Genomic DNA, 26,559 nt, shown 5'->3' on the forward strand with positions numbered 1-26,559 from the left:
AGTTCTTAATTTTTCTTCTATTTTATTTTCGTTTAGAGATCAAAGAGAAAACTGCTATTCCAATTGAGGCAAATATCAGCACAGAAAAAGGTATATAATATCTTGTGAAGTTTCATCTTGCACATAATTATCCCACATATAAGTTCTTGATTTTTATTTTCTTTTTGGAGATCATAGGGGAAAGTACTATTCCAATTGAGGCAGCTGCTAACAGAAAAAAAGGTATATTTTTTTATTAATTGATATGTTTTGATTAACAAAAATTAAGTAGAATTTTCATATTTAATTATATTATGTAGTCCAGGTGTTCGGACGTTTTCTCATGAAGAACTAGCAAAAGCAGCTCGTTATTTCTCCATTAGCGATAACAATCGGCTAGGCGATGGTCTTACAGGTGAAGTTTTTAAAGGAGAACTTCCAAATGGTGAAGTTGTTGCAATTAAGAGGTTTAAACATCAAGCTAACCCAGAGCATGAGAAACTGGCGAGAAATCAATATGAGATGGAGGCTGAAATCCTCAGCCGCATTGAGCCTCACCAAAATATTGTGAAGGTGATAGGATACTGTGATGATGCATCCAACAGATTGCTTGTTTATGAGTTTGTCCCCAACAACTCTTTAAAGTCTTGTTTGCATGGTTAGTCCTTTTCCTACTTATTATTTTTCAACAATATATATATATAAGTCGAAAAGAGCAAGAGAATAATAAAATTACTAAAATTAATTATGATGATTTAATATAATTATATTAAATAACTAACTATTTTTAATATTAAATTACGTGTAATATTAAATTTTTTAAAAAAATACATATTAACAACATAAAAATAAAAGTATTTAGTATTTGCAGAAATAAACGCTGTTTAATGCTGTATATTATGTTATTTTAGGATATAGGCATATTTGCTGTTTTTGTAAGTATAGAAACTATTTTTTATCCAAACATTTCACATCCATAAATAAGGAAAAAATGAAATTATATATAATAGTTAGTACATAATCATTAAATAATTTTAGTTAAATATTTTGGGTCAAGTAGAAAATGAGTCTAAAAATTATTTGGATGATTTTGGTCAGAGTGTTACAATTGGTATCAAAACTACTCTGGATCAGAAAAATTGTGTGGAGCTAATGGGTCTACGAGGAAGGGACTACCCATACGAGACGAGGTGGAGCCGTCCGACGTACTAGTGAACCACAATACCCTAGGATCTGATCCCGATTTAACAATTGTATCCGATTCAACTGCGATAAGGACGTCATAAAAATTTAGCAGAGGAGAATGAAACGTCCCAAATCGAAAAATTACAAAAAAAATGGAATTGAATATATTAGCTAGCATGAAACTACTAAATAATTTAGATTAATCATTTTAGGACAAATGAAAAATGGGTTCAAAAGTTATTTGGGTCAGTTTAGGCTGAGGTTTTACATTGATATTAGTTCCTCGCTTGTTTCTCCCCTTGTGTATTGAAGGACTATGTATAAGTCCCACTGACTGTTGTACAGACACAACCTTCTTCTCTTTCAAGTTTCAATACAGTCTAGATGTATTTTTTTTACCTCACTCTACATGATATTAAAGCGGGTTAAGTTTCCTGTTTTGTCCTCATCTTCTCCCTTCTCCTCAAAATTAGTCATTCTTTTTACTAGATCTCACACCTTCACACCAAGATCTGCCTTGCATGTTAAGTAGATCTCGTCGATAATAGCAGAATGAGGACATAACAGTAAAGAAGGCACAACCACAGGGGAGAAGGACAAAGGCCAGATCGAGACTCAAAATCTTGAATATCCTCTTACTCTCCAATCTTCAGACCATCCAAGTATGGTTATAGTTTTAGCTCCTCTGATATGAACTAATTTCTTATCTTGGTATAGAGCCATTAGGATAGCCCTAAGAGCCAAGCAAAAACTAGAATTCATAGAAGGTACAATTTTTGTGCCTGATAAAGGATCTGATTCCTGTGAACAATGGAAACGATGTGACTTCATGGTCACGTTTTGGATATTAAACTCTATATCTAAAGAATAAGTCGATGGCTTCATTTACACAGCTTTGGCTAGGGTCTCTGGCTCGAAAACACTGAAAAATTCAGTGAATGTAATGGGACCATGATCTATAAATTACATAGGAAGATCTTAATATTTCAAGACAATGCATCTGCATCTATCTATTTTACAAAACTAAAAAGGCTTTAGGATGAATTGGGATCAATGGAGACCCTCCTCCATGTATCTGTAGACCATCCAAAGCCATTGATGAGATAAACAATAGAATTAAGCTCATGTAGTTTCTTATGGGTTTAAGTGATGACTATAGAGCTGTGAGATACTAGATTCTTTGTATGGACTCGCTACCCTGTATAAATAAGACTTACTCTATGGTACTCAAGTTTGAGTCTTAAAAGAAAATATTAGGAAGTATGAGTGGGAATATTGAACCCCTTGTCCTGCTAAATAGAACACAACGACAACACCAAGGGAGACAGAAAAAGCCTGACTATAAAAAGGGACATTGCTCCTACTGTGACATGGATGGCCCTATTAGGATGGTTGTTTTAAACTTATAGGATACCCTGAGTGGTTTAAAACCAAAACCAAGACTAGTGGGCAGCCCTTCAAAACAAATAGAAACATAGGGCATGGAAAAAAGGTAGTAGCTGTTGTTGAGAGTCCCCCTGAAGAAAAGGATACACCCCTTGATATGCCTGACACATCTACTAAAATAAATGAACTCAATGACATGTTAAACTCCTTACAACAGGAGGTCAGTAAATACGCTCATATCTTAAAATAACATAATATACAACATTAAACAACATTTATCTCTACACCTTCCTATGACTCAATTTGGGTGGGAGAGTCCTTATCAACGACTCTATAGGAGAGTTCCTGATTACTTCTACCTCATAAAGTTTGGATGCTTTTGTTTTGCCACGAAAACTAGTAATCACAAAGACAAATTGGCACAAAATCCATTTGGGCAGCTTTCATTGGCTATGCCAGCAATCATAATGCCTATAAGCCTTATGATTAGCTACTAGAAACATCTTTATTAGTAGAGATGTTGTGTTCTATGAATATGTCTTCCCTTTTACAACATCACAAGATATTCCAAATGTTGTGTTACCTATTCCCATACTTGACTTAGAAAATACACAGTTCCCACCCTTATCCTCTCCTTTCTCTCACTCTTCACCTATTTCTGATTCTTCTGGTCCTAGGAGGTCATCCAGAGCCACTAAACCTTGCTTCTGCAACCACTATTGCCCATCCTTCACTCTCATCTGTTTGCCTCACATCCTAACACCAGACCTATATATTGAATATTTTGCACACACAAGAGCCTACTACTTATGCTCAGGCATCCCAAGATCCTAATTGGATCAATGCAATGCGACATGAGTTGCATGCATTGGAACTAAATAATACTTAGGTAGCTACAACCTTACCCAAAGGCAAGAAAGCCATCGATTGTAAATGGGTGTACAAGGTGAAATGCAAACCCAATGGTGAAATTGATCAGTTTAAGACTCTTTTGGTGGCTAAAGGCTATAACTAAATAGAAGGCGTAGACTATAAAGACAGGTTTTCTCCTGCTACAAAACTAGCTGCTATCAGAATTCTTATTGCATTGGCTACTCAGAAACAATGGCCTGTGTTCTAGCAGAAGAAGTTTATATGCATCCTCCACAAAGGTATTATAAGGCCTTGCTAGGGCAAGTCTGCCACCTGAAAAATATTTTTTTTATGGGCTTAAACAAGCCTCTCGACAATGGAATATTGAGTTCTTAAGTTTTCTCAAGTCCTTGAATTTCAATCAATCTGTTCATGATTATTGTCTCTTTGTTAAACATACTGATGATTATTTCTTAGCTCTTTTGATATATGTGGATGACATTATTCTCACTTATACCTCCATCACTGCCATGACTGATATTAAACATGCCTTGCATTTAAAGTTCACTACTAAAGACTTGGGATTCCTAAAGTATTTCCTTAGTCTTGAAGTGGCTAGGTCCTCCACTGCCACCATATTAAGCTAAACTAAATTCACCTCTGACATTCTGAAGGATGCTGGTATGCAGTCATGCAAACCAGGCCCCTTTCCTTTGTCCAAAAGTTTGCATCTTTCTCTGGATGTTGGGGATATTCTCCCTGACGCTCATGCTTACAGACGATTGATTAGGAGATTACTCTATATCAATTTAACAAAACCTTGCCTTAGTTATGCTATTCAGCATCAAAGTCAATTCATGCATCAACCCAGAAAGTCTCATTGGGAGGCTGTTATGCATGTCCTTCCATATCTAAAAGGCACTATAAACTAAGGCTTACGTTTTTCTGTCATTGAAACAATACCTCTCACAACATACTATGATTTTGATTGGGCTTCTTGCACTTTCTCTAGGAAATCCCTTACTGGATTCTGTATATTCTTTGGTTCTTTGCTGGTTTTTTGAAAAACCAACAATCAGCCCACTGTATCTAAGTCTTCCGCTGAGGCGGAATATCGGGCAATGGCTAGTACAGTGTGTGAACTACTCTGGATTTCCTATATTTTTCAGGACTTGCAGGTACCTATCCAATTGCCAGTCACTCTTCACTGCGACAACAATGATGCCTTGCACATTAATGCTAGCCCAATTTTTCGTGAGCATATGAAACATATTGCAATCGATTGTCACATAGTCCGTGAACAACTTCAGCGAGGCTTCATTAGTCCCTCTCATATCTCCACCACTGCACAACTTGCAAATCTGCTCACAAAGCCATTATCTTTTAGGCCAACATCAACACTTATATTCCAAGTTGCCATTGGTCTTCCTCTTAGTTCCAATTTGCAGGGGGCATATAGAGATAAATGTTGTTTAATGCTATATTTTATGTTTTTTTAGGATATGGGCATATTTGTTGTTTTTGTAGATATAGGGACTATTTTTTATATTAGTTCCTCACGTGTTTCTCATCACTGTATCAAAGGACTATATAAGTCCCACTGACCATTGTACAGACACATTCTTTTTTTTTTACAAATTTCAATACAGTCGAGATGTTTTTTTCCTACCCCACTCTACAGTATTATTAATATATTAAAAATAAAAACATAATAATTATAAATATTATATATATATATATATAACTATTGTTATGATATAAAATAATAGTAAATTATGCTGGTAAAACTTTTAAAAAATATATATATCAGGGTTGAAACAAACACAATATTATATACATTCATCAATTACAATATGTGTGAAAGAGAAAGAAAATAGACACAAAAATTTAACTATATTCAATCTGCCGTAAGGTCCATATAGGCAAAATAGAGAGAAAATTTTATGAAAAATATTATAATACAATATCTTAAATGCTTAAATTCTAACTTTAATGTGTTTCCTAAATAAGCTTACACTTATTCAAATCACATAACTATGATAGTTGATTTCTTACGATTATCCTTCTTTTTTTACCCCTCTTCTTCTCTTCTTTATTTTGATACGAGGAAAATAACATTGCAGGAAAGGAAGAGCATACTATTAAGTGGTCAGATAGATTGAAAATTGCTTTAGGCATTGCAAAAGGATTAGCATACTTGCATGAAATCTGTGAGTATCTAGAATTTATTTTATTATTATTATTTTTTTCTTTTTAATTAAGATATTTTCATTAATTCTTCTATAATAATATTTATTTATATAGGTAAACCCAGAATTATTCATCGAGATATTAAAAGTGCTAATATTCTTCTTGGTGATGAATTTATCCCAAAGGTAATATATTTTTAAATTCTCATACTTTTTCTATATAATTATTTATATTTATAACTAAAATTTATGGAGAATTTATAAGTTAAACTTATTATTTCAATGCCACGTTTAAAAAAAACTCTCAATAAATTTCAAATAATAATAAAAATATCAATAAAAAACTTTGTTGAAGAGAAGAGGTTGATAAAATCTATTAAATCTGAAGAATTTGAAATAAGTGGTGAAGAAACTTATAGGTCCGAAACACATGAATGTGGATTATGTGATTTTTTTATAAAGAAACTTATATTTATATGGTTTGAATTTATGTGTATCGAGTTCAAATAAGTTTTTCTCAATTTCGATATCATCTAATTACATAGGTTGACTATTTGTGATATCATCTCAATAGAATTAGAGTCTTCAAAACAGGAAAATTTATACTGTAATGGCTCTTTTTTTGCATTAGGAAAACAACAAATGAACTACTATTTGAAAAATGAAAGTGGATTATAATATGAGACAGGTGGAAAAAAAAATTGTAAGAAGATCTTTTTGAGTTTATGTTATATGACGTAATAAACTTACTTATATATCAATAAATTCTTCATTAATTTTTTATAGATTGGAGATTTTGGACTTGCCAAAGAATTTATGAGTTCTCATACTCACGTTTCTACTGGCCCAAGGGGAACTATTTCGTAAGATTAATTGTTTCTGTTTCTTACCTAAACTTATCACCTTTCCTTGGCTTACTCACTTTTCATATTCTCATGCAAACTTTTTCAAAGTGCAGTTATGAACCTCCTGAGTATTACATAGCTGATCTGAGAGGGAAGCTCACTGAAAAGTCTGATGTCTTTTCATTTGGCGTTGTTCTTTTGGAGTTAATTACAGGGAAATTTGCCATACTTGGAGACAATGAGCGCTTAGTTAATTGGGTATGTACTTTTTTTTTTTTTAAATTGCCAGTATAATTAAAAAGAAGTAGAAACTAATATCTTGTTTCTGCCTAATGAATTACTTAAGTAACCTTTGTGCGTCAATTTGAATATCATTCAGTTTATGTTTTTTAAATTTCAGGCACTTTCTCCTCTCAAACAAGTTCTGGAAACAGACAATAAAGAAGATTTGGATATGGAAAAGTATAATAATCTTGTTGATTTCAAATTGCAAAAGGATAATGGCAAAAAAGAAATAAGTCGAATGATTTATTGTGCAGCAGCTTGTGTCTATAAACCTATGAAATTACGTCCAAAAATGAGCCAAGTAAGTACAAAGATCAAGCTAGAGATTATATTTCTGTTTCTGAGCTCTTATTATTATTATTATTATATCATTTTAACTTATGTAAGACACTTTTTGAAACTGAAATACAATGGAAATCAAATAAATAAATTGCTAAGAGTTTCTTAATGAATAGTGTATTATAAATTATAATCACTAATCAGCATGCATAATAGATATAGAATTTTTTGTTAAAGAAAAACTTATTCTCAGCAACCCTTTTTGAAAAAAATTATTGCTCTGAAAATTCAATCGTTGGTACAAGTCAAAGCTTGATTTTGATATAAATCAAACGGAAGAATTTATAGTTTAATTATATGATAGCTACTTTAAATGTTAAAAAATTTGTGTTTATATGTTTTGTGATACAGATAGTTGAAGTACTTGAAGGAAATAAAGAACCTATGGATTATATATGGCTGAGAAATGACACCCAGTACCTATATCAAGGATCACCCTACGCTCTACCAGAGGCGCTGAGGCCGGCGGTGCCATAAAGCGGAAAATTATAAAATATAATGGTTGTATTATGTAAGATATTTATATGATATAATAAATTAATAAAATAAAAGTATGTGTGTAAAATAATATTTATTTTTGTGTGAAGAAAAAAAAAATACTAATTCAGTCAATGGTTGATTGTGAAAGGAACCGAGCAGGAATCTGGCAAAATCGACAGAGATTGTGATTAAGGAGCCTGATACCAGTTTTGTGAACTTTTGTTTTCCAATCTCTGTGCGGTGCAAGTGGCCAACAGGACGGAGAGGAATTTGGGCATGTGAGTTGTATGCCAACACTATTTGTAAAGGCATAGCTTCAACACTTTATTAGTATGGCAACAATGCTTCTGTTGGAGACGATTAAAGCTACAGATTTTATAGTAGTATTTTTTTACAATTGAGCCTCTCATTTGGTTTTTGTACCTTTGAGCTTTGTGATTAGTCAATACGACTTCTTTAGCATGGAATTGCCAAGGTAGTGGTTATTTCTTGGCAATAAAATCTTTGAAAGAGCTTATTCGTAAATATCAATCGTGTATTGTCTTTCTTATGGAGACTATGAATTAGTGTGCATATATGCAACGTTTACAACAACATAATGGGTATCTTTTTCTATTTTTGTTGATCTAATGGGTAAGACAGGGGTCTCTCATTATGGTGGGATGACTTAATTTTGTTGGAACTGCGGATTGCTTTACAATATTTTATGAATCGTTAGGTACAATTAGTTCATACAAATTTAAAATGGTAAATGACTTTTGTGTATGGTTATCTTGATCGAAGCAATAGAGCTCTTTTATGGAATGCTTTACTACGCCTTCGAGGTTCTCATGACATCCCATGGCACTGTATTGGTGATTTTAATGCGATTAGGTGCTAGGACAATAAATTAGAGAGATGTGAGGTATATTTTCTCAAGTAATGGACTTTAATGATTTTATTCAATCAATTACCTTGATGGAGTTAGAATGTAAAGGTTTTGTTTATACATGCTTTAATAAGCATTTTGGAGATCAAGCTATTTAACAATGTCTTGATCGTGCTTTAGTCTTTAATGAGTGACAATAATGTTTTCCTCGAGCTCATATTATTCGTGAATCCTTACTTGAATCAGACCATCATCCTTTAATTTTGTTGCTTGATACTACTTCTAGAAGACAAATATTTTTATTTTGCTTTTTACGATCTAATAAGATAATTAAACTGTATAATTCCATGTAAATTACATGTGGAATGGTGCTCTAATAAGATAATTAACATCTATTTTTTACTATATATGTAATTTATTGTAAAATAAATTTAAATTTCAAAAGATTTTGTGATCGTTGAAAATTATTTATGAGATTTTTTTTACTTTTGCAGATTTGATATTTAAATTTAATATTAAATCTAACCGTTATGATTTTATTATATTATCTCAAAATTTTTATAACAGTTTACAATGGCTATTTTTTTCACTATAAATATCATGCATCTTATAAAGAAAGTCACTCTCATTTTCTACTTTATTCTTTTTCTTCTCTATGCTTTCAGCTGGGTTATAAACTATAGATAAATTCTTGTTGTTCTGATTCTAAAAATTAAATTTCAAAAGGACTTGTTTAATCCTGGGGAATTGTAAAATAAATTCTTAAGGACAATGTCTAACACGACTCAAATTTTATTATTTTATCATATTTTTTCAACAATCTTAAGGATTTATTCTTTCAATGATAGAAAAGAAATACGGTAGTTAAGAATAAAGAGAATGAAACAAAGGAAATCATAGCAAGCCGAAAATTTGAGATAATGATTGAAATATCAAATATTGAAAGATTGAAAGAATCATAATTATTAAGGTCAATGTTAAAGTGGATATCACTTTTAAAATTTCTATTAAGGTTAGTTCTTTACATTTTAATATTTTTCTTTTATTTTGATTCTTTATTTTTATGGCTTTATGCTTTTATTTATTTTTTATTTCTATGACTTTAGCTATTTTTAATTTAAAAAGTGTCGTAGAAAGCACTTGTAAAACTTTCTAGTCATTATTCATATGATTCTGTGAAGCTTGTGCAACGATGTTTAGATGAATTCATTTTTTTTAATTACTTTATAATGATCACCGAAACTCACTATGCTTCTCTTAAGTTATAAATTGAAAGAGATATTAATTAATTGGTTTCCATTATCTAAATTGAGGTTGTATATTGAGATGAATATGTCAATTGTAAAATTTCACTTTATCATGATTTGAAGTGGAAATACTTGAAATAATAGCCGACAAACTAGATTTTGATGGATAAGAAAATCATTTTTTTTTAAGTATCCAAATTGCAAATACTGATATTGTTGGAAAAATTTAATAATTTTATTATTTACTTAAATTTTATCCATTTATCTTTATTTTTTAGTTTCATTTATTAGAAAAAAATTCTTATTTTATTATATAATATCCATATTCTTATTGAGAAATGCACACTCTTATAATATTGTTATTGATATAAATCCATATTTGTTTTAGAAAGCAAGTAAGCGTTAATTTATTTGACCTTGTTTATTGAATATGTCATAAGATAATAATTTGTTTATTTGAAAAATTAATTATTGATTCTAACAGTTCAACGTGCATTAATGTAACACATGTGATTTTTTTAAAAGTATTTCATTCTTTGGGCTATTCAATGTTAATCTTTTTCTAATTTAATTCTTGATAAATAATTATGCTATATTCTTGTAACACATGTTGAGAAAGTTTCCAGAAAAATTAAAAAAAAATTTTAAGAATTTTATTAGATACAACAACTTTATCGTTGAACTCTAAGTAGTACCTAAATTCTTTTTAGCGGAGTTTTAGTGGGCTTTTAATTTTGAAAAGTTTAGAGTAATAAATTATTATGAAATACTATTACTTTTACGTATGCTTGCATTTATTTTTATTTTATTCATGGTAGCATTAAGAGTAATGCAATAGAACAAAATAAAATAATAATTTCATAAGAATCCTATGAATTATGAAATTTTTTATAAGATTAACCTAAAATATTTAAAAGTGCAAAAGTATTTTGCTAAAAATATGCTTATATTCTGTGTGGTTAAGAGTTGTCTTGTTTTTAATTAAGAAAATAAAATTCTTGAATTTTTATATGGTTTGAAATGAGCATCTAAAGAGTGACATGAGATATTTTACCAAGTTTTGGTTAGTATATATATCCATATTCTTATTTGTTTATATATGTATGATATACTTATATTCGAGACAAGTTATAATGTAGCATGTGAAATTAAATGCTTTTCTATTTATAAATTTGATTTAGGATATTAAATTTATAAGGATGAATGATAATATAATTATATTATAAGAGCATTAGTATTGAGTTTCTTCTAAAAAAAATTAGGCATCTCAATGTCAAAACCACTATTGAGTCAGAGTTTATTGCTTTAAAATTAAATAACAATGAGACTTGAGTGACTAAGAAGTTTCTTAACAAATACTATGTTGAGAATAAAATCAATATCATTCGTGTATTGTGATTGCCAAACGGTAGTAGTTATTGCAAAGAATAAAACTTTAAATGATAAAAATAGACATAGTTGTCTAAGTCATGATATGGTTGAGCAGTTGCTAAGAAATAAAATTATATCTATTAATTATGTAGGGTCAGAAGTAGATTTGGCCAATCTTCTGAAAAAATCTTTTAAGAAAAAAGTTAATAAATAAAATATCGAGAGGAATGGGATTTAGGCAATATGAAATTAACAGTGATAGGAACTCAACTTTTGTTATTGAAGATTCCTATGGGTAATAACAAGTAACGTGTTAGTTTTATTAGCACTATTTAACATTGTTCCTTTCTATGGTGTGAAGAGTGCTAGACTGCATTAATGAAAGGATGAGATGAAAACTCTTAATGATATTCTTATCCCTTATGGATAGTGTATAAATTGCAGTACACACTTAATGATATCACCTATATAAATGTAGAGTGGAGTTACTTCTATGAGATTGTTGTATAATTTCTAGAGCACCTATGAATTACTAAGTGTTTGTATGATTTATTAGCGCAAAACAGTGTTGACAACGAGATCTATAGAGTATTATGAGATTGATGAGATATTAGTATACAAAAAGAGTTTTTGATTCATAGAAACAAAAGTTTCACAAATTACTCTGTATGTCCAATCTCATTAATCCAGGTCTAGTTTATAGTTCAAAAAATACCATATTTAAAACATATACACTAAATTTTTAAATTCAGTAACAAAAATCTTTTGAGATATGTAGGGGGATTGTTGTAAAATAAATTTAGATTTCAAAAGATTTTGTGATCGTTAAATATTTTATGGTCGTTAAAAATTTTATTTATGAGATTTTTAAACTGTTACAGGTTTGATATATAAATCTAATATTAAATCTGACCGTTATAATTTTATTATATTATCTCAAAATTTTTATAACAGTTTAGAACTGCTATTTTTTTCGCATTTTCAAAAAGGAAATCATTTTCTATTTTATTTTTTCTCTTCTCCATACTTTTTGCTAAATTATAAATTAAAGACAAATTCATGTTATCTTGATCCTAAAAATTAAATTTCAGAAAAACTTGTTTAATTTTAAATGATTACGAAATAAATTTTTAAGAATAATATCTAACACCACTCAAACTTTATTATTTTATATTATTTTTTAACATAATTTACTACGATTACTTTTTACAATCATCAATTATTTTTTACAATCATTTTTTTACTAATATTAATAAGTAATCACGATCATCAATTATTTTTTACAATAATTTTTTTACTATTATTAATAATTAATAATGACAAGGAATATAATGTTCTCATTAAACATTTTAATAATGGAGCTTACAATGATTTAAAAAATGAAATTTAGCAAATCTTTTATTTTATAAATAAAATTTCTTTTTAATAAATTAAAAAATTTTAGTTTGAAAAAGTAACTAATCCGATCATTAGGCTCTTCAAATTCGATGAAAATTAAAATAAATTATGCAAAGCGAAAAAACTGTCAAATTTACATGCATGTACTGGCGGTGGAATCGATCATATTTTTCTACCATTTTCTCGTAGGAATCTCTCATCAAAAGAAGCTGAGATTACAATTAAAACAATTCAAAACCTCAAACTTAATATCATAAGAGAATAGACAACGAAATCACAATATTTGAACTAATAACCATAATCAAACCACAAAGATGGATCAAGCCACGAGGACAAAAATAAAAAATCAAAGATCAAAGGGTCGAACGAGAGAGTTAAGGAAAGCGTTGTCATTTTCTCCCCAGATTATGCTCCAAGGCATCCTCCCTTCTAAGACTTGAACAATCTGCATCAATTAGCAAGGGAAGAATGCTTAAACGTATAAATCTTAGTTAATTAATTAATAAATTAGTATTGACAGGTAAGTAGCAAACCCAATTAATTCAAAATTTTTGTTTAAAAAATTATTTCAACAATTAATTTATATAATATTAATATAATCACAAATTCAAGATTTAAGAAAATCTTTTTTAAGGTTTAATTAAAATTTTATAGTTACCTTGCTTATGTTTGGTCGAAACCTTGGAGGTTTATATACTGAAGCTGCAACACAGTAAATCATTCTGAGCATCTCTTCCCTGTCATATTCTTCTTGTAATCTAGAATCAACAAGATTGGTATATTCACATTCACCATTATCCAATGCGTGCTTAATCAGATCCTCAGCCTGAACATTGAATAGTGAAACTATTTGTTATTTTTTTAAAAAAAAAATTGAAATAAACTTTTTTTGTGTCATGAATAATCTATAACTATCATTAAATTTATAAAACTCTAATTATTTTAATTATATTGGTGCGTATATATTTATAAATAAATTAGAAAAGAAGACATAAATAAATTATATGAATTATAAAAAAATATTGGTCTCCTTATATTTAATCATGCATATAGATAAAATATGTAAAATTATTAAACATATATATTTTCTAAATTTAATTAATTAGTTTAAGTTTTTTTTAATTGAAATTAAATAGCTTTATGGGTTGACTGTGGACTGGGTGCAAAACTAATTAATAATTTATGATTGAAATTAACACCTTTTAAAAAATAAAAAAATTGTTAACCACATATTTATATATAAATAAAAGCTATGCGTATGAAGAGTTAGTGTCATACCCAAGAAAAAATGGGGAAGCCATTAACTATATATTCTCTTCCAGAAATTAGTTCCAAAAGTATGATGCCAAAAAAATAAACATCTGATTTCTCTGATAGTTTTTGTTGATCAATATCAGCATAACTGCAATGAAAAGTAAGGTTAGAATTTCTTTTTCCTGCAAAAAAATATGAAAAATCTTCGTTTAATGAACGATTAGATTCCATTTAATTTATAAAAAATATTTTTTAAAAAAATATTCTTCATATTTTTTAACATTTAAAAAATTTAATTAATAAAAAATATTTTCATAATAAAAAAATTATTTAAAAAAAAGACTTCATTCTTAAAAGCAATAAATCATTTTCTACGTATTAATATTTTTATTAAAATCTTTATATATAAATTTATTAATAAATTTTATTTTTTAAATTAAAATCAACTAATAAAAAATAAATTATCTGATTAGAAAATATTTTTTATAAAAAATATTTTTCATAAAATTTATTTTAAGATAAAAATACTTTATAAATATAAATTATTTTTCACAGATAAATAGAGTTTTAAAATTAATATTTTTTTTCTGTTATTCTTCTATTTTAAAATTTTAACTGTTTAAAGTGTAATTGTACTCCATTGATCATTTAATTAATAAGGAAAAATGTCTTACAATATACTTCCTGTCGATATGTGGGTACTAAAAAAGCGATCCGGCAAAAAATCATAAAGACCAAAATCTGCAATCTGAATCAATAATTTACAAAAATTAAAAAAATTTTCCCATATTTATATATGGAAAAAAAGCAAGCAACCGGAATAAGATTTCCTTACATCTTAGCATTAATTAAATAAATAAAATCACAAAATTTTTTCAAATATCTTTCAAAATTTTTAGCATTTAATTGTAAATTTAAATGAAAATACTAATATTTTTTATAAAAATATCTTACCTTCGGTTCAAAATTATCATCAAGAAGAATATTATTTGTTTTGATATATCCATGTAAGACTTTAGGTTTGCCTAAAAATATAAATACAAAAAGATATTAAAAGGTTCAATAAAAAAATTAATAAAAAAAATACATATATAAAGAACAAATTACAAACTATACAGAGTGGAAATACTCACAGTTTTCATGAAGATATTCCAACCCTTTTGCAGAGTGTATGGCAATATTTATTCTTTTTGACCAATCCAAAATATATTTTCCTGTATACATCAGTTAAAATTAGAATATATATTTTAATTAAATTTCTTTTATCATGATTTTATTTTACTTAATTAATTTAGGATTTATATGATTAATTTTCTTGAATCAGATTTTTGCTTTGCCTATGTAACTGTGAAATAATGTTAGGAATAGACTACTGAGTTGTAAGACTCTAACAAGTCATTATATGGCAAATAAAAACTTAATTTACACCGTATTTCCAAATAATTTTTTTATTTTTTATTTAAATTTAAAATGATTAACTTAAATTATTTAATTATTATAGGGAAGATGGCAATAAAAAAGCACTCACCATGTAAATGATATGTCAAGGTTCTATTGGGAACAAACTCTGAAACAAGCACTCTATTGGCTCCCTCGCTGCAGTACCCAATCACTTTGACAAGATTTGGGTGCCTCACAACGCCAAGGAATTTCATCTCCTTCAGCGTATTTTCTGGTCGGATTCGTTTAAGTCTCTTGATGACAACGTCATTACCATCCAAAGTAGCTTTAAACACTTGACCAAGAGCACCCTCGCCAAGGAGATGTGCGTTGGAGAAAAATTCAGTTGCTGTTGCTAGTTCTTCAAAACCATACATCTTTGGCATGTTTATTTGAGTATTTGGAGGTATTCCATCTGACCAAATAATAACAAGCCACAGCTAGTAAAACAGAAAACAGAGCAAAAATGCATAAAACTTCCTTTTGATTTGGTATATGAACACTCTCATGTATTTGAGAATCTGAATTTCCATAAAAAAGCACTTTTTGACAAATTTATTAGAAATGGAAATTCATATATAATACCCAGCAGACCGTCGATGTCGTTCCTATCCATTATCTCCTCGGGCAACATTTTTCTATCAAGAACTTCAATTATCTGCATCACAAATATATAATCTTTAAATGTTACTCCATATATATAATCAACTAAATAAATTAACTACAGGTAATAGTCTCCCTCTGTGATCCCTATGTGGTAGCTATGTCCCTGTAATTTTCTTTGTCTCTTTTTTTTTCTGTTCTTCGTGACTGTCTCTAATCATGGAACAAGATTTCACCCATCTTTCATTGGATGAAGAAGAAGATACTCCTATTCCTCTACTTGTTAGAATCTCTAAAGAGGAACCCAAACCGAACTATGAGTTTTGCATGGTAGGAATGTTTTTAACCTACAACTCCATTAATGTGCAGTCAATGAAATCTATGATGGCCCATCTGAGGCATCCGTTGGGTGGAGTGTCTATGGTGCCCTAGAAGCGAAAAGATTTTTGTTTCGTTTTTATAACATCGTTGATTTTGAACGGGTGGTGGATGGAGGCCCATGGTTAATAGGTTTCTTCTGGTGTAGAAGGCGGTTAAGCATAATGAAGACCCACTGCATATACCTTTGTATATGTTGATTTCTGGGTTTTGATTGGAGAATTCGTTGATTATGATACTAAAAGTATATCTTCCCTGTCGGCGGACCCGATCGAATGAAGGTTAAGGTCTTCTGTTTGCAATTTACTAGATGTTCATTGGAGAGTTCGTTGATGCAGTTCTTGATGCTTAAGGGACAAGAGATAGCAGCTGAATGTGCTGCCATTGCTTGGAAATTATGGTCAGCTCGCAACTTGGAACTATGCCAGCACAATTCCCAAACCAACGCAAAAATAGTAGAGGTCGCTACTCGATGGATATCTGACTGGCAGGCCTGTCAGAATAGCAAAACAGGTCCAGGTGTCAGCATCCAGCAGTCAAGTGGACAGCAGCGGACTAACTGTCCCACAATGGAAATTAGTTCGCCGTCCGGCCGTGTCTCGTCAACAAGCTGTTTAATAAATTGCGAAAATAGAAAGTAAAAAATTTCATATAGAAAGACTATATGATTTTTCAAAGTATTTATTTTGTGAAAAAATTTAATTAAAATATAAAATATTTTGGAGAGAATTTAAAATTGATATAGAAAAAAATATTTTTTAATTTTTGAAATATAGTATGATTAAGGGATTTGTTTCTATATTTTTAGAATCCAACACTTTCGTTTTTAAAGTTTAATTCCCTTAAAATTTAAGATTTTTTCATCAAAAATTTTTGTTAAGTCAATAATTTTCACTCGATCAAATCAAAGAGAATAAGTATAATCTCAAAAATACTCTTATTAATAATAAAATGAAAAAATGACTTTAGTTTTTAGAGTATGGAAAAACTCACTATTTAGTCCCTCAATTTTAAAAAATATATTAAAATATTTCCGACATTTTAAAAAGTTTACTAGTTAGTTCCTCTATTAATTTTATCACTAAATATTTTATAATTTAGTCTCTATAGTTTAGAAAAAATTATTAGTTGGTCCCTCAAATTATTAAAAAATTTACTAATTAATCCCTCCATATCAGGGTATTTTAAATTTTTTTTATAATACTTAACGATAAAATTAATGAAAAGACTAACTAATAAACTTTTTAAAATGTCAGAAAAGTTTTAATGAATTTTTCAAATAGCAAGCAACGATCGACAGCGAGCACCATCACAAAAATAATTTATATTGAGTTTTAACTTTTTATTTTTAATAATTTAAATTTTATATATTTTAATTTTTATTATTTTTGCTCAATTTGAATCCTAAATTTATTAAAAGTTTTATTTGTTTATGGAGATTAAATTTGAGATTTTCTTCCTTGAATTTTGACGAAATTAAACTTTAGAGAATAAAGTGTTGAATTCAAAAAATAGAGGGACAAATCAGTTAATTATGTAATATCTTAGGGATGAAAACGTATTTTTTCATTCAATTCTTTGAGAAAGCGACCTATAAATTTATAGGAATTAAATTTCAGGAACTAAAGTGTTGGGTTCTAAAAAGGGTAATTTGGTCATTTTTTTGTGTCACTAACGACATTTTTTATGGATGGATCTCTAATTTTGAAGAAATTAAACCTCAAGGACTGGGATGAAAGTGTTGGGTTCTAAAAATAGAGAGACGAATCCGTTAATTACGCTATACTTCAGGAATAAAAAAGTAATTTTTCCTTGGATATATTATATTATAAATCAAAGACTTGTCACTTGAACACGTGGTTAATTGAGACAAATAATATTTTTATTGTTTTCTATTCAAACATGTCTGTATTTATCGAAGAGATGCTTAACTCTTTTCATATTCCTTCTTAAATTTTAATATGAATTTCTTCTAAAAGGTTACAGAATTGTTGCATGTAATTTTCTTGACTTTATTGTATCCCACAACCCTCCAATAAGCTTAAGGAGATAATTAACTTTTAAAAAAATGCATTTTTCCTTTTGTTTCACGCCTCAAAACCAATTTATACACCTACTTTGTTCACACAAACTTTTGTGAATGGTTCAGTTAAGTTGATGGAGCAATGTTCCCAGCTCAGAATTTCGTTGGCTATGGCTTTGTGATCGAGGACTCTGACAATGACGAGCTGTGTTTGATTTCTCGAAAGGATATGGCTTTGTGATCGAGGACTCTAACAATGACGAGAAATTCTTGCCATTAAATGGTTGCATCATCTCGGATTGCCAGCATGTGGTCCAATCTTTACACAGCATTCTTCGAGACTTTTCAGAGCTTGGTCTCGTTATTTCATATTATAAACAAATTTTGAACTCTAGAGTTGATAGCTTGGTTAAGTGGGATAGGAGACAAGCAACAATCGCAACTCACACATTAGCTAGAGAGTTCATTAATCATTCTTGCTTTCATGTTTGGGATGAGACTCCCAATGTTTATTGGAGTTTTATTAATTATATGAAATTACTTTTTTTTTAAATGTTATATATTAATATTGAATAAAAATATCTTTAAAAACCATTATTATTATTATTAGGTAATGCGGTATAAATTATATTATAAATAAAATTAAAATTAAAATATAAATTATATAATAAATAAAATTAAGGCTAAAAAATAAAATAACGACATTTAATTAATTACATATATAAACTCTTACCTGTTTTATATTTGGTCGAAAAGATGAAGGTTTATATAAAGAAGCAGCAGCGCAATAAATCATTCTTATCATTTCTAGTTCCTCATACTTTTTCAATCTTGGATCAACAAGACTCGTATAGTCATTCTCGTACAAAGCTTGTCCAATCCTACTTTTAGCCTGAATGAAAATATAATTTGTTAATAATTTTTTTTATCAAATTAAAGCTTTAATTTTCTATAACTATCATTACAATATTTCTTTTTCTAGATGTAATAGTTTAATTTAGAGAAAAATATATGACTTAAGGTACTTGAAAATTTCCATTGATTATTTATAATATGTCAAAGTAAAAAATAAGAGGTGTGAACTTATTTGAAATGTAAATATATAATAGGTATAATTTATTTGAATTATATAACTTTAGTTATAACAAAGTTCTCAATTAGTCTAAACATAGTTATAAAGAAAAAATGTTAATTTAAAAAGCTTTCAATTAATAAAAAATCTTAACATTATAAAGAAAAAGAAAACAGAGTTCTCAATTAGTCTAAACATAGTTTTAGAGGGAAAAAAAAATTAGAAAGCTCTCACTTATAAAAAAATCTTGAATATTATAAAGAAAAGAAATATTTATCTAATCATTTATAATTAAATCAACATATATGCATGTGTTAGTGTCTTACCCATTTGACTATTGTAGCATCACCGTAATCAGAGCAAGGTTTTCGTCCGGTAATTAATTCTAAAAGTATAACGCCAAAAGAATATATATCTAATTTATCTGAAATTTTTTGAATATTACCATATTCTGGATCTGCATAACTGCAATAATAAAAAAATTAAGTTAAAAATTTTTCATAAGTTAAAATTTTTAATTAGATAAATCTTTGAAAATAAAGTTTTTTCTCCATCATTTTATTTAAATCAAGTATAATTATTTTGAGATGAAAAGAAATTAAATTTTATAGAAACTTTATGTTTTACTTCAAATTTTTTAAAGTAATATCTAGTTTTATAAATCAACCATAATACAGAGAATATCCTCTACATTAACAAAACATGATAATAATTAAAAAATATGCAAATATATTTTTTTGGTAAAATTTAAAAAATTAAACACTCTGACATTTACATTTTTATTCTATAAATTTGTAGGTATGTTAAAGTGATTATTTTATGAAAAATTAATAAATTGATATATAATAATATATAGTGATATTTTCAGAAAACACCAAAAAAAAAATTTATGGACAATAGAATAAAATATTTTAATAATTGTATTATAACTTTTTATTATTATAATTAAATAACTTAATTAAATGTTATTAATTTAATATAATTGTAAAAAATATATGTATCTGAAAAATAGTCTTTTTTATTAATTTAAAATTTTTATATAAAGAATTACTTTGCAAAAGTAACTATCATTTTACTTAATTTTTTTGTTTTCATAAGCTCCCGTCATTATTTTACTTTATACTTTTTATTTTATAATTCAAAAGTGTACTGTAAGGAAAAAGTATATATACTTACCCATTAGTTCCCCTAAATAGACTGGTGATGTGGGAAACTTTATCAGTATCCGACAAAAAATTAGAAAGTGAAAAATCAGCAACCTGAATCAATAACGATTCATATAAATTGTTAGATTTTTTTTAACATATAATTATTTTTTTTTGAAAACAAAACAGAATGTAATAAATTTATTTATTTATATTCAAATTGCAAATTGATAAAATCATACAAGTTTTTCAATATTATCAAAAGATATCTTAAAATTTAGGTTAAAGTTTAAACACTATTAATTAATATATATATAAGTAATACCTTCGCATTAAAATTATTATCAAGGAGAATATTATCTACTTTCATATCTCGATGTATAATTTTCGGTTTACCTGAAAAAAAAATTACACATATAATAAGAGTTTAAAAAAATTTAATTAACAATATATGTATACTTTGAACAATTATTTATAGCATAGAAAATCAGTTCTTTTTTTTAAATCATGCAGAAAAACAAAAAAAATAAAATTAAGTATAATCGAAATTTATTTTTAAATTTTGGATGGGTGACATGCTTCTCAAAGTGTTGAATAACTAGCTTGCTGATGTGGCAACTTCCCCTAATACATGGACTAAACTGATACTCAAGTTAAGCCCTTGCAAATCAACCAGCACAGCCCAAAGCCTCCAACCAGCTTGCATCCAAGAGAGGATGGCACTAAAAATTGTTATAATCAAGTTGTCCATAAGTGACAAGTAGCCTAAGGTGGTGGAACCAACCCAAAATTCCTTTTTTAGAAATGACAACCAATTGAGTGATTTTAAAACAAAAGTAAATGAATTTGGAGTAGTGATATTTTTGAATGAATGTGAAGCAATGGCCTCCTTAAAGTAAAGTGAGACAGTGGTCTCTTGAGATAAAATTGAAGTAATTGCCTTCTTAAATAAAAAGTGAGGCAATAGCCTCATGAGATAAATTTAAGGTAGTGATCTCCTTAAATAAAATTGAGACAGTAGCTTCTTGTGTATTATGCTAGAATTGTATAATAACATTAAATACGATATTGGGATTACTCCGAAAATAAATTAAAAAATCAAATAGCAATGACGAGAGTTACAGACTAATTCTTGTATTTTTACAAGAGGACAATAAAGCATGCCGGACTAAAATCAATGGTGAAAATTGCTAGTCAATTCTAAGATGGATGCCTATGAAATAGCAATGTTGAAAATTTAGAAAAATAAATTTTGGCATGATAGTGATGCGTTGGAGGTTGAAAATTATATCTATGTGTTGAATTTGTATTGTATTTTTATTGTATTAAGCTTAGTTATTAAAAAATAAATATTTAAAATTAAATTTTTTTATTTTTAAAAATTAAAAAATTATTTTCATTATATAAACTACTGAATAATTTTTTCAATACTTATAGTGTTCAACTCTTATTTGACACTTATAGACCCAACCATTCAAAAACCACAACGGTCACCTAGTTTCTTTATTTAAATCCAGAACAATTTCTTTTTTTTACTATAATAAAAAAAAACTGATAAAAAGAAATATTTTTATATTTTTTTATTAAATTTAATTATTAAAAAATAAATATTTAACATTAAAATTTTATTTTCAAAAATTAAAAAGTTTCATTTCGTTTTGAAATTGTTAAAAAAAACTATTTAATAATTTATATAACGAAAATAATATTTTCAAAATAAAAAAATTTATTGTTAAATATTTATCTTTTAATAACTAAATTTAATATAAAAAATATAATATAAATTTAATATTAAAAAATGAGCTACATAATTATTGAAATGATTATTGAAATGGTATGTGTGTCGAATAAATCTGCCACGTCAGCAAGCTGGCTATTCAACGCTTTGAATAAGTATGCCACACACTCCGAACTTACATTTTAGTTATACATGATTTTTAATTTTTCAACATGATTTGAAAAAGAAAAAAAAAATCATAGAAAGCAGTAAAAATACTCACAGCCTTGATGTAAATATAGCAACCCATTTGCGGATTGCAAGGCAATTTTCATTCTGGTTGGCCAGTCCAGAATCTTGTTCTTTTCATCTGTTAAAGACATAATAAATCATACTAAAAAATAAGATTATATTTATGATTTGAGTAAAAGGACTCACCGTGTAAATGATATGTCAATGTCTTATTAGGAACAAACTCTAAAACAAGCACTCTATTGGATCCCTCCCTGCAAAGCCCAATCATCTTAACAATGTTTGGATGATTCACACAGGTAAGGAACTCACTCTCCTCCAATTTTTTTTCCAGCTTTATTATTTTAAGTTTCTTTATAGCAACTTCTTCACCATCTAAGGTTGCCTTGTAGACTTGTCCAAAACCACCCTCCCCAAGGAGATAGTCTTGGGAGAAATACTCAGTTGCAACTGCTAGTTCTTTATAACCATATAGCTTCAACTCGTGAGGTGGCGGTGCAGGTAACTCGGATCTATCATCTAAAAAAAATTACAACTAGCCACAATTAGTTAGGGAAAAAAAGACAGGGTACACAGACTGTAACAGCCCGGACGTGATCCCCGGCACTGTTACCGCTCACGGCCCAGGGCTATCCCTCGCCTGGCCTCTTTGCCACCTCGGGCTTTCCACTGGCGTCGTGAGCAGCTCTTAACATCCCTTCACTCTCACGGGTTCCAGGCAGGATTTGTCCCTCGGGGAGCCATTACGGCCCGCCCTAGCCCGAGTGGATTTGGCCCAATTCCTTTCTCTGGGAATTAGGTCGCCTCCCCCACTGCTCGAACCCTTGACCTCCCACTTTAAGGGAATAGTCTGGTGAGAGTGAGTACCAATTGTGCGCTCGCCCGAGGGACAAATCCTGCCTGGAACCCGTGAGGGTGAAGGGATGTTAAGAGCTGCTCACGACGCCAGTGGAACGCCCGAGGTGGCAAAGAGGCCAGGCGAGGGATAGCCCTGAGCCGTGAGCGGTAACAGTGCCGGACCCAGAGGAAGGCTGGGCTGTTACACAGACAACTTCAATATTGAAAGAAAGAAGCATCTGCTAGTTCTTTATAACCATATTCCTTCAACTGGTAAGGTGGCGGTGCAGGTAACTTGGATCTATCATCTGAAAAAAATTACAACTAGCCACAATTAGTTAGGGGAAAAAAAACAGAGTACACAGACAACTTCAATATTGAAAGAAAGAAGCATCAGTTTTACGATGGAAGCATATACAACTCAAGTGGCTCTGCGTTCTATTACTTTGGATCGATTAGTTACAGAAAGCCGGTAAATAATACCTGTGTCGTTTTGGCAGCGATCTGACTCAGAAGTGGTCTTGCAGCAGCCGATCAAAAGTTGCAGAGTCCCTACAGTTTTCCCCATGGTGCCTAAATGCTGGGCGGAATGCGTTATGCTTTTAACTTGGACATGTTTCTCTTATAAATTTTAATCTTGAACAAACATTTTAAGAACAGCCCCCACAGAAATTTATTCCATGAGTCTTTGTCAACTTGCATTTATTAATTAATATTTAAAGACTTCGATATTTGTAATATTTCGTCTTATTCAATAATTGAGGCAAAAGCAAGTTGGCAGCGAATACTATCTTATTATTTGAATGTGTTACAATTACTCGATATAAAATATAAATAAAAAATAAAAAAGTTAATAAAAAAATTATAAAAAGCATACCTGTTTTTCATGTGATCATCTTTCCATTAGCTAGCTGGATTCACAAAAATACAACTGGCCTAGGAATTAAAAAAATAAAATAAATAAAGATAAAGATAAATATCATAAAAGTATTTTTAATTAAAAAAAAAGGAAGGACAGTGGTTAATACATATTATAGGATAAAAATAAAACCTTGCTCCTTTCTCATTTTCTCGCAAGTTTAGCAGCAATCACCCATCCATATCAATTTTTTTACTAATGTATAATATAAAAAATAATTTTAAAATTATATAAAATTTAAAAATATTTTTAAATTTTGTATGGCAATCCAACGATAGCCGACGTCTAATAAATGATGGTGTCAATGACTGCCGATGTTAAACAAAAGACGGTGTCAAAAGTCAGAAAACTCTTCGGCACTTATAGTGCCGAAGAGCTGTATGCATGCACTCCATACATGCACCTGCATAGATGCAGATAAAAAAATAAAATTTAATATTTAAATTTAAAAAGTCCATGCAGGTAAAAAAATAAAATTTAATATTTAAATTAAAAAAAATTAATACGGATGAAATATTTTTAAAAATTAAATTATTATATTAATAAAAAAATTATTATATTTTATTTTTTTAATTATATTTATTTTAAAAATATTAAATTTTATTATATATTACAAAATATTTACATAAACTTAAAAATAAAATAAAATTAATACTAATCAATTTATCTTCTTCCACTCTACTGTAATAAGATTTTTCTTTAAATTTTTATATTTTTTAAATATATATATAATTTTCTCACTTAAGTAAAAATTAAAATATTAAATTTTAATTTAAAAAATATAAGATATTTAAGATGAAGTAATATTGTTAATATAAGTTTTTATATAATTTTTAGAAATTTAGAAATAGTTAATTTTTAGAAATTAAATAGTTAATTTTTTAATTAGTTAATATTTTTGTTATAATAATTTTTGTTATAAATTTGTGTTAATATTTATTAAAAGTTAAATTTTTGAAAATAAATATAACTAAATAGGTAATAAAATTTAATAATTTTTCTCAAAATATAATAATTTAATTTTTTAAAATATTTCATCCGTTCTATTTTTTATTATTTTAAAATTATTATTTATTTTATTTTCATATTATAATAATAAATAAATTATATAGTATTAATTTTATTTTATATTTAAATTTTTATAAATATTTTTTAATATATAATAAAATTTAATATTTATTTTAATTTAATATTTTTAAAATAAATATTAAATTTTATTTCCTTATCTGCATCCATAGGTGCATGCATGCAGGCCATCTACTGCATGCATTATGGATGTCGAATTAGTATATACTAAATTTGAAAATATTTTTAAATTTTACATAATTTTAAAATTATTTTTTATATCATGCATGATTTAAAAATTGTTCTGTATTTTTTTTAGCATCTATTTCATCTCGCGTATAAATTCCATGCCATTTAATAAGTTGTTGATTTTTCTTCTATTTTATTTTCTTTTGAAAATCATAGAAGAAAGTTCTATTCCAATTGAGGCAACTGTCAACAAAGAACAAGGTATACAATATCTTGTGAACTTTCATCTTGCATACATAATTCTTAATTTTTCTTCTATTTTATTTTCGTTTAGAGATCAAAGAGGAAGCTGCTATTGCTATTGAGGCAAATATCAGCACAGAAAAAGACATATAATATCTTTTGAAGTTTCATCTTGCACATAATTATCCCACATATAAGTTCTTGATTTTTATTTTCTTTTGGAGATCATTGAGGAAAGTGCTATTCCAATTGAGGCAGCTGCTAACAGAGAAAATAATATATTTTTTTCTTAATTGATATGTTTTGATTAACAAAAAATAAGTAGAATTTTCATATTTAATTATATTATGTAGTTCAAGTGTTCGGACGTTTTCTCATGAAGAACTAGCAAAAGCAGCTCGTTGTTTCTCCATTAGCGACAATAATCGGCTAGGCGATGGTCTTACAGGTGAAGTTTTCAAAGGAGAACTTCCAAATGGTGAAGTTGTTGCAATTAAGAGGTTTAAACATCAAGCTAACCCAGAGCATGAGAAATATCAATAAAAGTATTTGTTGAGATAAATGGGGTTTAATGCTGTTTATTATGTTATTTTAGGATATAGGCATATTTGCTGTTTTTTAAGTGTAGAAACAATTTTTATTCAAACATTTCACATCCATAAATTACGAAAAAATAAAATTATATATAATAGTTAGTACAAAATTATTAAATAATTTTAGTTAATTATTTTGGATCAAGTGAAAAATGAATTTAAAAGTTATTTGAATGAGTTTGGACCAAACTGTTACGATTGGTATTAGAGCTATCTTGAATTGTGCGAAACTAGTGGGTCTGTGAGAAAAGGGTTACCCATACGAGACAAGATAGAGCCACCCGAAATACTAGTAAACCACAATACCTGAGAGTACGGTCCTGACTTAGCAATTGTATTCAATTCAGCTGCGATGAGAACGTCGCAAAATTTAGCATAGGAGAATGAAATGTCCCAAATCAAAAA

General features: G+C 28.4%; 2 protein-coding genes across 16 annotated transcripts in view; one reads left to right on the forward strand and one right to left on the reverse strand.

Annotated features, from left to right (window-relative positions):
- The window catches only part of LOC110614208 (proline-rich receptor-like protein kinase PERK3), a 38,086-nt gene extending 14,276 nt beyond the window's left edge, over window positions 1-23,810 (reverse strand). The window contains exons 1-16 of one of the 6 annotated variants that reach the window (XM_021755718.2): window positions 23,629-23,804; window positions 23,403-23,453; window positions 22,495-22,827; window positions 22,340-22,426; window positions 20,665-20,735; window positions 20,371-20,453; window positions 19,521-19,659; window positions 18,856-19,014; window positions 15,704-15,776; window positions 15,207-15,533; window positions 14,812-14,892; window positions 14,633-14,703; window positions 14,353-14,426; window positions 13,703-13,826; window positions 13,083-13,250; window positions 12,572-12,869 (exon numbers count right to left, since the gene is read on the reverse strand). In XM_021755718.2, the coding sequence (XP_021611410.1) occupies window positions 12,771-12,869; window positions 13,083-13,250; window positions 13,703-13,826; window positions 14,353-14,426; window positions 14,633-14,703; window positions 14,812-14,892; window positions 15,207-15,533; window positions 15,704-15,776; window positions 18,856-19,014; window positions 19,521-19,659; window positions 20,371-20,453; window positions 20,665-20,735; window positions 22,340-22,426; window positions 22,495-22,827; window positions 23,403-23,453; window positions 23,629-23,713 (2,025 nt within the window). In that variant the 5' untranslated portion in view covers window positions 23,714-23,804 and the 3' untranslated portion in view covers window positions 12,572-12,770. Of the gene's footprint in view, window positions 1-12,571; window positions 12,870-13,082; window positions 13,251-13,702; window positions 13,827-14,352; window positions 14,427-14,632; window positions 14,704-14,811; window positions 14,893-15,206; window positions 15,534-15,703; window positions 15,777-18,855; window positions 19,015-19,520; window positions 19,660-20,370; window positions 20,454-20,664; window positions 20,736-22,339; window positions 22,427-22,494; window positions 22,828-23,402; window positions 23,454-23,628 lie in introns of those variants that run through there. The other 5 variants (XM_043955738.1, XM_043955740.1, XM_043955741.1 and 2 more) reach the window with 5 other exon arrangements.
- Window positions 1-26,559, forward strand: part of LOC110614210 (proline-rich receptor-like protein kinase PERK3) — a 57,335-nt gene that overhangs the window by 357 nt on the left and 30,419 nt on the right. For 3 of the 10 annotated variants that reach the window (XM_043955754.1, XM_043955751.1, XM_043955760.1), the window contains 9 exons: window positions 37-90; window positions 178-222; window positions 305-637; window positions 5,526-5,612; window positions 5,707-5,777; window positions 6,378-6,454; window positions 6,550-6,694; window positions 6,837-7,022; window positions 7,412-8,165. In XM_043955754.1, coding sequence (XP_043811689.1) covers window positions 37-90; window positions 178-222; window positions 305-637; window positions 5,526-5,612; window positions 5,707-5,777; window positions 6,378-6,454; window positions 6,550-6,694; window positions 6,837-7,022; window positions 7,412-7,537 — 1,124 coding nt within the window. In that variant the 3' untranslated portion in view covers window positions 7,538-8,165. Of the gene's footprint in view, window positions 1-36; window positions 91-177; window positions 223-304; window positions 638-5,525; window positions 5,613-5,706; window positions 5,778-6,377; window positions 6,455-6,549; window positions 6,695-6,836; window positions 7,023-7,411; window positions 8,166-26,559 lie in introns of those variants that run through there. The other 7 variants (XM_043955758.1, XM_043955759.1, XM_043955752.1 and 4 more) reach the window with 6 other exon arrangements.

The sequence above is a fragment of the Manihot esculenta genome, chromosome 4, assembly GCF_001659605.2.
Source record: "Manihot esculenta cultivar AM560-2 chromosome 4, M.esculenta_v8, whole genome shotgun sequence".
Classification (NCBI taxonomy): Eukaryota; Viridiplantae; Streptophyta; class Magnoliopsida; order Malpighiales; family Euphorbiaceae; genus Manihot; species Manihot esculenta.